At 58.9% G+C, this 11,899-nt stretch overlaps 2 protein-coding genes across 6 annotated transcripts in view; one reads left to right on the forward strand and one right to left on the reverse strand.

Annotated features, from left to right (window-relative positions):
- LOC309605351 (pre-mRNA-processing factor 19) overlaps nucleotides 1–2,961 on the forward strand; it is a 43,451-nt gene extending 40,490 nt beyond the window's left edge. For 3 of the 5 annotated variants that reach the window (XM_082341118.1, XM_082341117.1, XM_082341120.1), the window contains one exon: nucleotides 191–2,961. In XM_082341118.1, the coding sequence (XP_082197244.1) occupies nucleotides 191–1,410 (1,220 nt within the window). In that variant the 3' untranslated portion in view covers nucleotides 1,411–2,961. The remainder of the gene's footprint in view (nucleotides 1–190) is intronic. The other 2 variants (XR_014231352.1, XR_014231353.1) reach the window with 2 other exon arrangements.
- Nucleotides 2,830–11,307, reverse strand: CCDC86 (coiled-coil domain containing 86). Its single transcript, XM_082341228.1, has 4 exons — nucleotides 9,828–11,307; nucleotides 5,478–5,607; nucleotides 3,882–3,956; nucleotides 2,830–3,693 (listed from the first exon to the last, which is right to left on the reverse strand). Exons 1-4 carry the CDS (start codon nucleotides 10,583–10,585, stop codon nucleotides 3,574–3,576), a joined length of 1,083 nt encoding a protein of 360 aa, XP_082197354.1. The 5' UTR covers nucleotides 10,586–11,307; the 3' UTR covers nucleotides 2,830–3,573.
- Between the last annotated feature and the right edge of the window lie 592 nt (nucleotides 11,308–11,899).

An 11,899-nucleotide genomic window follows, 5' to 3' on the forward strand; every position in this document is an offset into this window, starting at 1 on the left:
TGCCCAAGGTTGCACAGTGAGCAGGTGGTGGGGCTGGGATGTTATCCCCCCACCTTACTGCCCTTGCTCAACTTCATTGATCCCCAGGGGCCTCACCTGTAACTGTCATGGGTCAGAGTCCCATCTCCTGGCCAGGGTCGCCCGTTGCCTGGCACTGCCCCACCACAGTGCCTCTTTCTCTCCGCCGCAGAGCCCACGATGTCGGCCAACATCACGATGAAGCCCCTGTGTCCCCTCCTGGAGCAGATGAGCCGCCTCCAAAGCCACAGCAACTCCAGCATCCGCTACATTGACCACGCGTCAGTGCTGCTGCACGGGCTGGCCTCGCTGCTGGGCCTGGTGGAGAACGGACTGATCCTCTTCGTGGTGGGCTGCTGCATGCGCCAGACCGTGGTCACCACCTGGGTGCTGCACCTGGCACTGTCTGACCTGCTGGCCACCGCCTCCCTGCCTTTCTTCACCTACTTCCTGGCCGTGGGCCACTCCTGGAAGCTGGGCACCACCTTCTGCAAGCTGCACTCCTCCATCTTCTTCCTCAACATGTTCGCCAGCGGCTTCCTGCTCAGCGCCATCAGTCTGGACCGCTGCCTGCAGGTGCTGCGGCCTGTGTGGGCGCAGAACCACCGCACGGTGGCCGTGGCCCACAGGGTATGTCTGGCGCTCTGGGCCCTGGCCGTGCTCAACACCGTGCCCTACTTCATCTTCCGGGACACCATCCCGCGGGTGGACGGGCGCATCATGTGCTACTACAACGTGCTGCTCCTGAACCCCGGGCCCGACCGCGATGCCACGTGCAACTCGCGCCAGACGGCCCTGGCCGTCAGCAAGTTCCTGCTGGCCTTCGCGGTGCCGCTGGCCATCATCGCCTCGAGCCACGCGGCCGTGAGCGTGCATTTGCGCCACCGCGGCCGCCGGCGGCCCGGCCGCTTCGTGCGCCTGGTGGCGGCCGTGGTGGCGGCCTTCGCGCTCTGCTGGGGGCCCTACCACGTGTTCAGCGTGCTGGAGGCGCGGGCGCACGCGGACCCGGCGCTGCGGCCGCTCGTGTGGCGCGGGCTGCCGTTCGTCACCAGCCTGGCTTTCGTCAACAGCGTGGTCAACCCGCTGCTGTACGTGTTCACCTGCCCCGACGTGCTGCGCAAGCTGCGGCGCTCGCTGCGGAGCGTGCTGGAGAGCGTGCTGGTGGACGACAGCGAGCTGGGCGGCGGGGGCAGCAGCCGCCGCCGCCGCCGCACCTCCTCCACCTCGGCCTCCTCCTTCTCGCTGGGCGGCCGCCGCCTGTCCCCGCTCGGGCCCGCAGGCCTGCTCGGCTGGCTGCGGGGTGGCCGCGCGGCGCCCCCGCAGAGGGACCGGGCCCGATCCCAGGACGAGCGGGGCCCCCTGAACCAGGCTCTGCGCACCACCTCGGCGTAGCAGGCACGGGCCGGGGGATCGCCAGGCTCGGACCATTCTCCCCACGCCCCCGGGAGGCAAGGGCAGGGAGCGATCGCGCGCAGCAGCTTCCCCAGGGCCCGGACGTTTAGTCGGAGGCTAAGGAATCTGCATGTTAAAGCGCCCCACGTGACTCAGTGAATCCTTTTCAGAAACGAAGTGAGCTAAAGCCGTGCTTCTCAGACTTTCTTATGCGGGAGTCACCCAGGGATCCTGTCTGCTTGAACGGGCCGCCGGGCGGGTGTGCTGACAATCTGCATTTCTAACAAGCCCCCAGGAGGCGATGGGACCACACTCGGAGTAATGCGAGGTTAAAACCCTAAGACATCTCAAACTAGGGTAGTGGACGCCCCAAGGTACACAGGACGCATCTCCCTGGAGCTGTTTTTAGCAGATGATGGGTGGGGTGGATTTTTACATTAAACCAGTGATGTAGCTTTGGAGTAGAAAGCTAGAGAGGAAAAGTCGGCAAGCACTGTTCCAGTCTAACCTTTTCGCTTTGGTCATTTAGTTGCGCTTTACTGAACTACACGCTTTATCCCACAATCTCGAGGGGCGGGTTCTATTAGCCCCACTTTTTACCATGTGCAAATTGAGGTGCAGGGAGGTTAGGTAACCTGCCCAAGGTGCAGGGACTGCATACCAACCATTAGGCATTACCTGTTCAATTACTATTTAGTAAGTGAAAAGGCACCCCCCACATACCCAAGGTCCTTCAGATAGCAGCTGCGTGGGAGCCCCCATCTCTACCTGTCCGACCCAGCATTGCCCAAAGTGGAAAAAGCAAGGGGTGCTATGGTCAAAAGCTTGGGAAACCTGGGCTAATCAAAGTGCAATGGACATCCTTATTGAAGGTCTTTAGTGTTTGAATGAGTCCTGCAACCTCCGTGACCACAGCCGGTGATATTTCCTAGCTCATCTGACACATGTGCCAGCCTACAGTTCCCTGGGACGCCCTCTGAGCAATGCTGGTAATCCCTAGATCTGTGCAGCACCCACCTCCCTCCCGACCGCACGGGGCTGCAGCTCTGACCCCCAATTTGTAGGTGTGAGGGGTAACTTACCATGGAATCTCCACTCTACCATGTCTGTTTAGCTCAGCATCCCAGGGCCTGGTGCAGAGTTGGTGCGGTACACGTTTGGTGGACGGAACGGCAGCGGAAGAGCCAGGGGAGAGACTCTCCTGGGATCTTGGTCCAGTGTTCCCTGTGCCACCACCCGCAGCTGGGCTCCCAGCGCTTACTCTCAGTGCCAGGCAGGGCCCGGCCCACAGCAAGCGCTTGGCAAACGGAGCAGTCGATAGACAGCTGGCTGAACGGACATCCCACCTCGACCTGGCCCATGCTCCCTCCTACCTGCTCCCCTGCTTCACCGAGCACTTGGCGCCAACTGACACACAGCACATTTTACTTGTTTATTATGTTTTCTCCATCAGAATGAAAGATCCTTGAGGGCAGGGACTTTTGTCTGTATTCCCTGGTACCTAGAATTGTGCCTGTACACAGCAGGCGTTCAATAAATATTTCTGCTGTAGACTGGATGGCATGAGTTAATCAGATCTCTGGGGCTTCTGCAGAGTCTGGTACAGGAAAGGGGGAGCTAGAGAGACCCTGCCCCCTGCAACCTCCCCATTTTAACCTTAAGTGTTGAAAAGTGGGGCGGAGCTGGATGCAGTCTGCTTGGTGACAGGGTCAGTGGGATGCAGAGGGACCCAAAGCAGCCTTTGGGGAGGTGTGTGTGGGGGGGAGGTGGATTCCTGACTTCCGGCCTCCTGGCCTGGGTTAGACCCAGGACTCTGAGACAGAACATACATGTTTTGGGGAGTCACCCGCCAGTCAGCAGCTCCCTGAGGAACCAGAAATTACTCTTCGTGGTTTGAAGGCACTCAGAGAGGACGGGGAAGGGGAGAGCTGACCCTCCTCCCTCCTCCAGTCTCTGCCAGGTCCCAGGCTACCTCTGGGTCTCTGTGCCACAAAGACCTGCCTGTGAGCCCTTCTGAAGGCTCAGAGCCCCGTCTTGGGTGGAGCCACTGTTTTGGAGCCATGGGGTTGGAGTGCTGGGTCAGCAGAGGCGTGTGGCCAGTGGCCCGAGGGCTGCCGTGTGTGACACGGTGGTTGGCCACAGAAGGCCTGGGCCATCCTGAGCTCAGATCTTGGCTGCCGGCCGCTGTGGCGGCTGCTTCTGCAGCTGGGCCAGCGTGTCGCGCTTCTCAATGGAGCGCAGCTGCTGCTTCTTCGCCCGCTTGAGCTTGGTGGGGTTTCGGATCTGGGGGAGGTTGAAGGGAGGGCATTAGCATGGCTGGAGTCTCTGCCCTGCTCCCCAGGGAAAGGGAGGCCACCGCGGGGGCCTGGGACTGCGGCATGAGCAGGGGCCGTGAAGCAGGGGTGCCGGGGTGTCTGGAACACGACACTCAGCCTGGCCGTGTCCCGTCCCGCAAGCAGGGCAATGCTCACCACTTGCACGATCTCCGCCTTCCGCTCGTTCTCCAGGCGGCGTTTCAGGTTCTCGGCGCGGCGCTGCTTCTTCTCCTGGACACACAGGGGAAGGGGATTGGGTCTGGGAGCCAACCGAGGCGGCCCTGGTCTCCCAGGCAGTGAGAAGGGCAAAAGGCCCACTTATCCCGGCTCCGGGTCGTTCCTGGTGCTTGGGTTGGACAGCCAGCAAGGAACCATCCCTGTGCCCCTGGGACCAGCACCCAGAGGCCCACTGTGGTGGGAAGTTCCTGACTTCACCTGAGAAGGGGGGTGCCTGGTCAGGCGGCTGAGGACGGGGGCTTAGTCGACACTGGGGTTGGAGGGGGCGGGGCGGGGTAAGACACAGGTGGCACCCCACCCGGAAACTCAGGCCCATGCAGACAGTGGTTCCCCTTACCACGCCCCTCATCAACTGCCCGGGGAGAAGGGGTGGCTGGCCCTTTCCCTCATTCCCGTCCTCTCAGAGTCCCCCCTCTCCCCCTGAAGCCCATGAGCCCCTAGAATGCAAGGGCTGGTCTCCTGAGGTTCACCCTGGTGCAGGGCTGGGAAGGGCGGAGGCTGCAGAGAAGAGGCTCCGGAGCCATCTGGTCCCGGTTTGAATCCCGACTCTGCTACTTCCTAAATGTGTGACCTTGGCCAAGTGGTTTAAGCTCTGTGCCTCAACCTCCCATCTTTAAAGTGAAGATGATTACCTAAGATTGTTTTGAGGACTAAATGAATGAACACACATACAGGGCTTGGAATAGTACTGGCCCACCGGGAACACTCAGAAGATGAATGTAGACGGAGTCTTCCTTGGGAACGGCTACGCCGACTGCTGTCCCTGGTGGGGCAGGGCAGGGACGGTGGCCCCAAGGCTGTGCGTGGTCAGGGGCCTCGCTCGGCTTTGGCAACACAGGGTAGAAGGGGTGGCTTGGGCCCGCGGGGAGAAAGGAGAAGTGACACTCGAGCTCCCGCAGGCGCAGGGGAAGGTCTGGGCTGGGGGCTGGGCAGGGGCACCTCTAAAGGGGACGGTGACAAGAAGGTTCTCTCTTGCCCAAGGGGGAGCCAGGGCCACACAGGAAGCTAGATAAGGCCTCAGCACGAGGCGGCGGCCACACAGTCTGCAGGGCCTCGGCCACAGGCCGAGCTGGGGCAACTCAAAGCAGGGGACAGATGACCAAGTGGCTGACCCACCCCCTCCCCTCATGGCCAGGCAGGGACTGCAGGCTGGGGGCGAGGGGTCTGACTCCTCCGGTGGCCCGGGGACCACGAGGCGAGTGACGTCCCACTGAGCAGTCCGCTCCTGGTGGATGGACACCGCCACCTCCCTGTCTGCCTGCTGGGGCTTCCTGGAGACTAGAGAGGTTGGGCGTGAACCTCTAACAGGGCACCCGTGGCCCTGGGATGAGCGTGAGGGAGAGCTGCACGGACGCGCAGGCTGCCCACTTCGCTGATGTGTCGCTGATGCCAGCAACACCCGGATGAGGCCTCCCATCTGTATGCCTTTCCCACCCTTCCCCGGGGCCCCCAGGCTGGAGAACGGCTCTTGACCGAGTCCCCCCCCCCCCCCCCCCCGCCTGGCCGGCCCCTCACCTGCCGGCGCCGCTCCTTCTCCTCCTGCAGGTGCCGGGCGAAGTCCTTGGTCTGCTTTCTCTCCCGCCGGTCCTTCATCTTCTGCTGCCAGGATGTGCGCAGGGGCTTGTCCTGAACCATCTGGGAGAACCTGGATGGGGGCGACTGAGTGCTCTTGGGGTCCGCGGGGTGCCCCGGTGCCCTCGCTCTGCGCCTTCTTCCCTACCTGCCTGCTTGGCCGGCAGTCAGTCGACCCTCCGGGTCTGTAGGAACTTGGAGCAGGAAAGGGCCCTGATCACGCCCACTGCCATTTCTTAAGCCCTGGTTATGTGCCTGAGGTGGGAACTCCTGTTCCCTCCAGTTAATAGAGGAGCAAACAAAGACTCAGCGAGGTTAAGTAACGGCCCAAGGTCACCTTGCTCCCGAGCAGCAGTCGGTGACCAGAGTCCAGGCCACACGGCCTCCACCACCAAGCTCCGCTCCTCCGGCCGTGCGCAGAGGGCTGGGCGTGGACGCCTCTGGAGAGGGGGCTCACTCCCTACTGGGGCGCCCATTTCATCTCAGAACAGCGCAAGTGGTCACGGTCCCCTGCAGTGATTCAGAACCTCTCTCCCAGCAGGGGAATGTGAAAATGGAGTGGGTCCTAGGGAACATCGGGGAAGTCTTGATTTCCTGAAGAGTGATGGTGACACGGTCACAGGAGAAGCGAGATTACCTCTGTAAGAACGCACACTGCCGGGATCTAGGGGTGGGATGAGAAATCTAGGACGTGCTGTAAAACATTCCGGGAAGATGGAAAAACATCAAGGAGCAAGAGGAAACTAGACCAGGAAAATGCTGAGGGCTGCTGAGACTGGTGGTGAGGGCTTGGGGACTCAGGCAGCCGTGCCGCCCCTCTTCTGTAAGCTTTCTCCTTGAACGATTTGAAGCCTGTTCGGGTGTCCCACAGGCCTTCTTTCCCCCTCAGCAGTTCCTCTCGTAGTGGCCTTTCCGCCTCCCTCAATAATTTCTTGACTTTCAAAAGAGCTCCTGTTTACCCACGTCCCCTCTATCATGCCCCAAGCGGTCACAGCAGTGGGCTGCAGCGGGCACCAGGCAGTGTGGCCCCTGGGGAAGGTCAATACGGCTCTTCCGGTTCATCTTTCCCCTTTCTTGCTCCACAGGAGTCTGCACATACAGCCTGGACCCTGACCCCAGGCCTGTCCGTCCTCAGTCTGGTTCTGCCTCCCCCCTCCCACCCCTCCTCCCCAGTTCTGCCTGCCTGCCCCCAGCACACCCCCCACTGCTCCTTCTCCCCCTCCCCTTACGTGGAGACAAGAACCGTGCCCATCACAAAGGGTGGTGGGAGGATTAATGGCTCACGGCCCGAGAAGCACTTAGCACAGTGCTCTGCATATAGTAGGTGCTCAGTGAATCCACCCTTCAGAGAAGGAAGACGGTGCACCCAGGGAGGACTGGGCAGAAGGTGGCATTAGGCCTGGGCAAGGCGGGTGGGGCGGGGTGGGTGGGTGGGTGTGTGCTTCCTGGCCTCGGCTCCCTCCCCCCGCATGCCCCCTTTTGCTGGGACACCTGTGCAGCAGGTGTTGCCCCCGCTGTCTCGGGCTCACTCACCAACTGCTGAAGCTGCTTCCTCAAAGGTCCCAAACATCCATTCAACAGCCCCTCTGGCCCTTACCCACAGGCCTGGCGCCGCTTCTGAAGGTGCTTTAATTCTACTGCAGCAGCTTCCTTACTGGTCTCCCTGGTGTCCCCTCTGCCCTCCTAACGGTCTGTTCTCCACAGGCCAGACCGGTCCTTGCAGAGGACAGATCGCGTCACTTTTTTGCTCAACACCCCGCATGGCTCTCACGCTCACTCAGGTCCCTGCAAGGGCCCAGGTGGGCCCACGTGACCTGGCCCCGTGACCACTCTGACCTCACTTACCTCCTACCGCTCCCCTTGTGCCCAGTGACGAGGCCTCTGGACTGTTTCTCAAACACAAGAGCACACGCGTGCCTCTGGCCTTTCTGTTCCCCTTGCCTGGATACTCTCTCCCAATATGTTCATTCAGGCCTGTGGCAGTGAAGCCATCTCTAATCACTGTGACAACGCCCGGCACCTCTTGCTTTGTTATTTTCCTGTATTGCCCTAATTACTGATCTATGTATATATTACGTGTTGGTTACCCATTTCTCACAACTAGAATGTTTTGTTTATAGCCACGTTTACCCCCAGATCCTAGCTCAATGAAATATAAACTGGTTGAATGAATGAACTACCTTCTGTTCTCATTCATCTACTTGTTCGACTCAGTGCCTACCATGTGCTGGGCTCTGGGGAGAATCGAGCCTTTGTAGGTAAATCCTCACTCTCCTGGAGCCTCTGGTCTAGAGGGGAAGCCGGCAGCCGACAAGAATCACACACGTAAACAAGCATTTGTGCAAATGGGGGTGTTACAAAAGAGAGATACAAGGTACAGTGACAACATATAGCTTGTGGACTTAACCCTGGTTGGGTTGGACAAAGAGGGCTTTTCCCAGGGGGTGATGTTTAAGGGGAGTCCTGGGAGATGAGCAGGGAATGGCCAGGGGAGGAGCCTTTCAACAGAAGGAACAGCATGTGCAAAGGCCCTGAGCTGGGAGGGAGCATCACCTACAGGGGGCACACAGCGGGGAGGTCAGTGTGGGAGGCGCTCAGTGATGGCAGAGATGGCAGAGGAGAGGAAGAAGTCTGGAGCGCAGCTCCAAGCAAACAACAGGAAGCTGGGAAGCATTTCAGCTCGGGCACGAAGCTGGGACAAAACACCCTTTCTCTTGCTTCTCGGTGTCCTCTGCTGACCCTCTCTCCTCCTGGCCTGTGTGGCGGATCAGCCTCCTCACGCTCAGTGAGCTCCTCTCCCCCCCCACACACCTCCCGGGTACCAGGACTCCAGGCTCCCACACTCAACTTGCTCACCATCCTCTTCCCACCGGAACCGACCTCTTCATCTGGTCCCACATGGCCACCAGTGGCCCCACCATTCTCTGGGACCTGCTGGGACCGAGGTGGAGGGGCAGCGCCACCACCCACTTCTCCAAGTCCAACAGTCGCTCCATCTTCAAAGTCTCTGATTGGTGACTTGTAGGAAATCACTCCCTAAGTTTCAGTTTCTTCTCTGTTTGAGGGGGGAGGGGCTTGGGGGAGGGGAATAATGCCCATCGCCTTGGGGTTTAGGGGTTCAGCAAAATGACATCTGCAAAAAGCCTAGCACAAAGCTTGACGCACAGTCATCCCTTAGTAAATGTCCGCTTCTTCCGTAAAATCACTGCCTTCCCCTATGGGCCCTCACAGCCACGAATTCCTGTCTGCCCAGTGGTTCCCAGTAGCTAAAACATGAACTGGACCCCACCTCTCCTTCCTGGCAGCCTAAACATTTCCTTCTTCACTTGCGCCTCTTTGTTCCTTCACTCAACAAGCATTTAATTGAGCACTTACTGCCCGCGGCACAGAAAGACAAGACCTCACGCCTACCCTTTAGAAGGGACAGTTAGGGAGTTTGGGATGGACGTGTACACACTGCTATATTTAGAACAGATAACCAACAAGGACCTACTGTAGAGCACAGGGAACTCTGCTCAATAGTATGTAACAACCTAAATGGGAAAAGAATTTGAAAAAGAATAGATACATGTATGTGTATAACAATCACTTTGCTGTACACCTGAAACTAACAACATTGTTAATCAACCATGCTCCAATATAAAATAAAAGTTAAAAAAAAAAAAAAAAGAAGGTTGCAATTCAATGCAAGGCGGTTCTACAGAGCACGGGTAAAGGGCTTTCACGCAGACTTTGGAATCAGATCTGTGTTCAGGTCCTGCCTCTACCACACATTTAACCTCCCTGAGCCTCAGCGTCCTCATATGTAGAATGAGGATAATCCTAATGCCTGCTGCTTCATAGAGCTCATGGGCAGATTCAATGCCAAGAAGCATGCTGCTCCCTGTTTGACAGGCCCTTCCCCCGGCCAATCCGTACGAGAGCACTTAGCAGCGTCCTATATACTCAGCGCTTGGTAGTGCCTTTTATCAAAAAGGCAAATAACTGTAACAGGTAATGGTGGATGAAGACCTCACTGCTGGTTTACTTGCTTCTGCCCCCTTACTAGAGAGGGCAGAGACAAGGATAAATGCGTGTTGAATGAACACACAGATGAGGTGCTATCCAGGGGTCCTTTAAGGGCACCCCTCCCTGAGATCCCAGCGCATTTTACCACATTCTGGTTATAATTACCTCTCTGTGTGACTCCTCCAGTGATGTGAGATCTCTCCAACCTACGGGCTATCTCCAGGCTGAACCCAGGCTCCAGCACCACACAGAACCCCATCCCTGCCCAGCTGGCCCCCACCTCACCTCTTCTTTGAGCGGTCCTTCCACACCCGCCCAGACTTGGGCTTCCCCTTCGGAATTTTAGGGACCTCCTCCTTCTTCGGTTTCTTGGACGCTGGGGCCTGGGCTGAAGAACCTTCTCGCTTCTTTGGCCCGAGGCCGTCTCTCTCCGGCTGCCCGGCCGGCGGGGGCTTGCTCGGCTCACGCTGATCCCGTGGGGAGCCGGGCGACTGGGGTGTCAGCTCCTGTAGTGGCTGAGAGGGCTCGGGACCCGGCGCTTGCTGACCGGGGGAAGGCTCTAGTGACCCTGGGCTCGGCTGCAACTGATGTCGGGGGGACCCCGGGGTCGGCTCCTCCTTACTCTTAGGCAACTCCGAATCCGCTTCTTCTCGGTCCTGGGAAAACTTTGGTGACTCCTCATTTGGCTTTGGCTGAAGTCGGGAGAATTCAGGACTCGATTCCGGCTGTCTTTGGGGCGACTCCAGGCCTGGGTCTCGCTGACGCTGGGGCGACCCTGGGTCCGGCTCTGGCTGCTTTCGGGGAGACCCCAAGCCTGCCCCCTCCCGTAGACTGGGTGATACCGGGCTTGTCTCCGGCTGATGTCTGGGAGACTCCAGGCCAGGTGGCCGCACACTCCGAGGAGACCCGGGCTCCCTCCTTTCTTCTGGGTTCGACTCGAACTCCACAAGGGCCCGTCTCGCCCGCAGAACCGAGGTGGGGTTCTCGGGGGATTCAGGCTTTAGTCCTTCCAGCCGCCGGCTGCGCCTCAACGGCGTATCCATGGCCCGGACAGAGTTTCTAAACGCGAACCCACGTGCAGTCTCTGGGACTACCGGCGCCGTCCTATGACGTCATAACCCCGCTACGTCTGCGCCGGGCAGGAGGGGCTGTTGCCCCGGAGGCCATGTTGGTGATGGGCGAAGAGGCGCGGGGAGGAGTCCGGGGAGAGCGGGTCTTACTAGGCGCATGCGCAAAGCGCTTTGGCGCTTTTACCTGTGATTGAAGAATGAGTCCCAGCTTGAGATCCGTATTCACCTTCCCTGCGAGCCCAGTCTCCCGGGGGGAAAGAGAGTGTGCAGGCGGAAAAAGGTAGAAGGGGTCCCATTTTCGGGAGAGAAGAGGATTGGAAAAAGATCCAGGGAGCCTGTAGGCAAGGCTGGATGGAAACTTTGCTGCTAATTCACTTCTTTACCGCTAACTCAGCTTCAGCGCTGAGCACAGCCCCACCTGCTGAGTCACTGCGAACAGGACACTGGAGCAGGAGTGAGAGTATCAGAGTATCAGATGGGCCCCAGGGTGTCTTGACTGCTGATCAAGAGGAGGTGAGGAGGAGGAAAACACAGGCAAGGTTCCTGGAGGATGGAAAAATGGATTGAGGATCCCTTAACACCTCTCACCCCTTGGCTGGTGCCACACAGCATCTAGAATGCACCCCGATGAGTTTAGCCTGTTGAAATCACCTCCCTAAGGGTAAGGCGATGGCACGGCTTCTTCACTATCCTTAGAGGTTGTCAGAATTAGTTGCACCCTTGTGCTGTAATCCTGTGTCAGTCCCTGCCTTCCTGGCCGCTCTCAGAGGCTCCATCTGCAGGCTCAGCGGCCTTGGGCCCCTTGCTCCTGGACCAAGGAAATCCTTGCAGTGAGGCTTTGTCTCAGTGCCCCAGCCCAGCAGTGCAGCTCCCCGCTGCAGAAGCAGCTCAGACCCCTCCTTGGCCAGCTCTTCCAACTCCCAATTCTCAGTTCCTTAAATCTCCTGCCCCAGCCTGGCCGCCTAAATGGCCTGCCACTCAGATCCACACCTGGCATGCATTACCAGGGCTGTGGAGGAGGCACGCCACCTCACTGTCCTGCCCTACCCTGGGTCCCCTCAACTCTCCTGGGCTTCCTGAGCACCCGTCCTCAGCTGGAGGGATCACTCTCGAATGCCAATTGGATCGTATCCTGGTTCCGCTTAAAATACTTCAGAGGGTGATCTCAGGTCCCTGCCAGGTGATGTAAGAGCAGGGGATGCTTTACAGACGTCCTTCAGATCAGGTGAGGAGACCCCTAGTCAGTGGAGGCATCAAGCGATCTCTGGCCCAGAACCATCCCTTCCA

Source organism: Balaenoptera borealis (assembly GCF_965194805.1).
Source record: "Balaenoptera borealis genome assembly, chromosome: 11".
In the NCBI taxonomy this organism is placed as follows: Eukaryota; Metazoa; Chordata; class Mammalia; order Artiodactyla; family Balaenopteridae; genus Balaenoptera; species Balaenoptera borealis.

Excerpts from the sequence above, each read along its gene's own strand:
- CCDC86 (XM_082341228.1), bottom strand. The coding sequence starts at position 10,585 with ATGGATACGCCGTTGAGGCGCAGCCGGCGGCTGGAAGGACTAAAGCCT. Across the intron at positions 5,608-9,827 it reads AAGGACCGCTCAAAGAAGAG|GTTCTCCCAGATGGTTCAGG; the intron begins GTGAGGTGGGGG and ends GCCCCCATCCAG. Across the intron at positions 3,694-3,881 it reads AGGCGGAGATCGTGCAAGTG|ATCCGAAACCCCACCAAGCT; the intron begins GTGAGCATTGCC and ends AACCTCCCCCAG.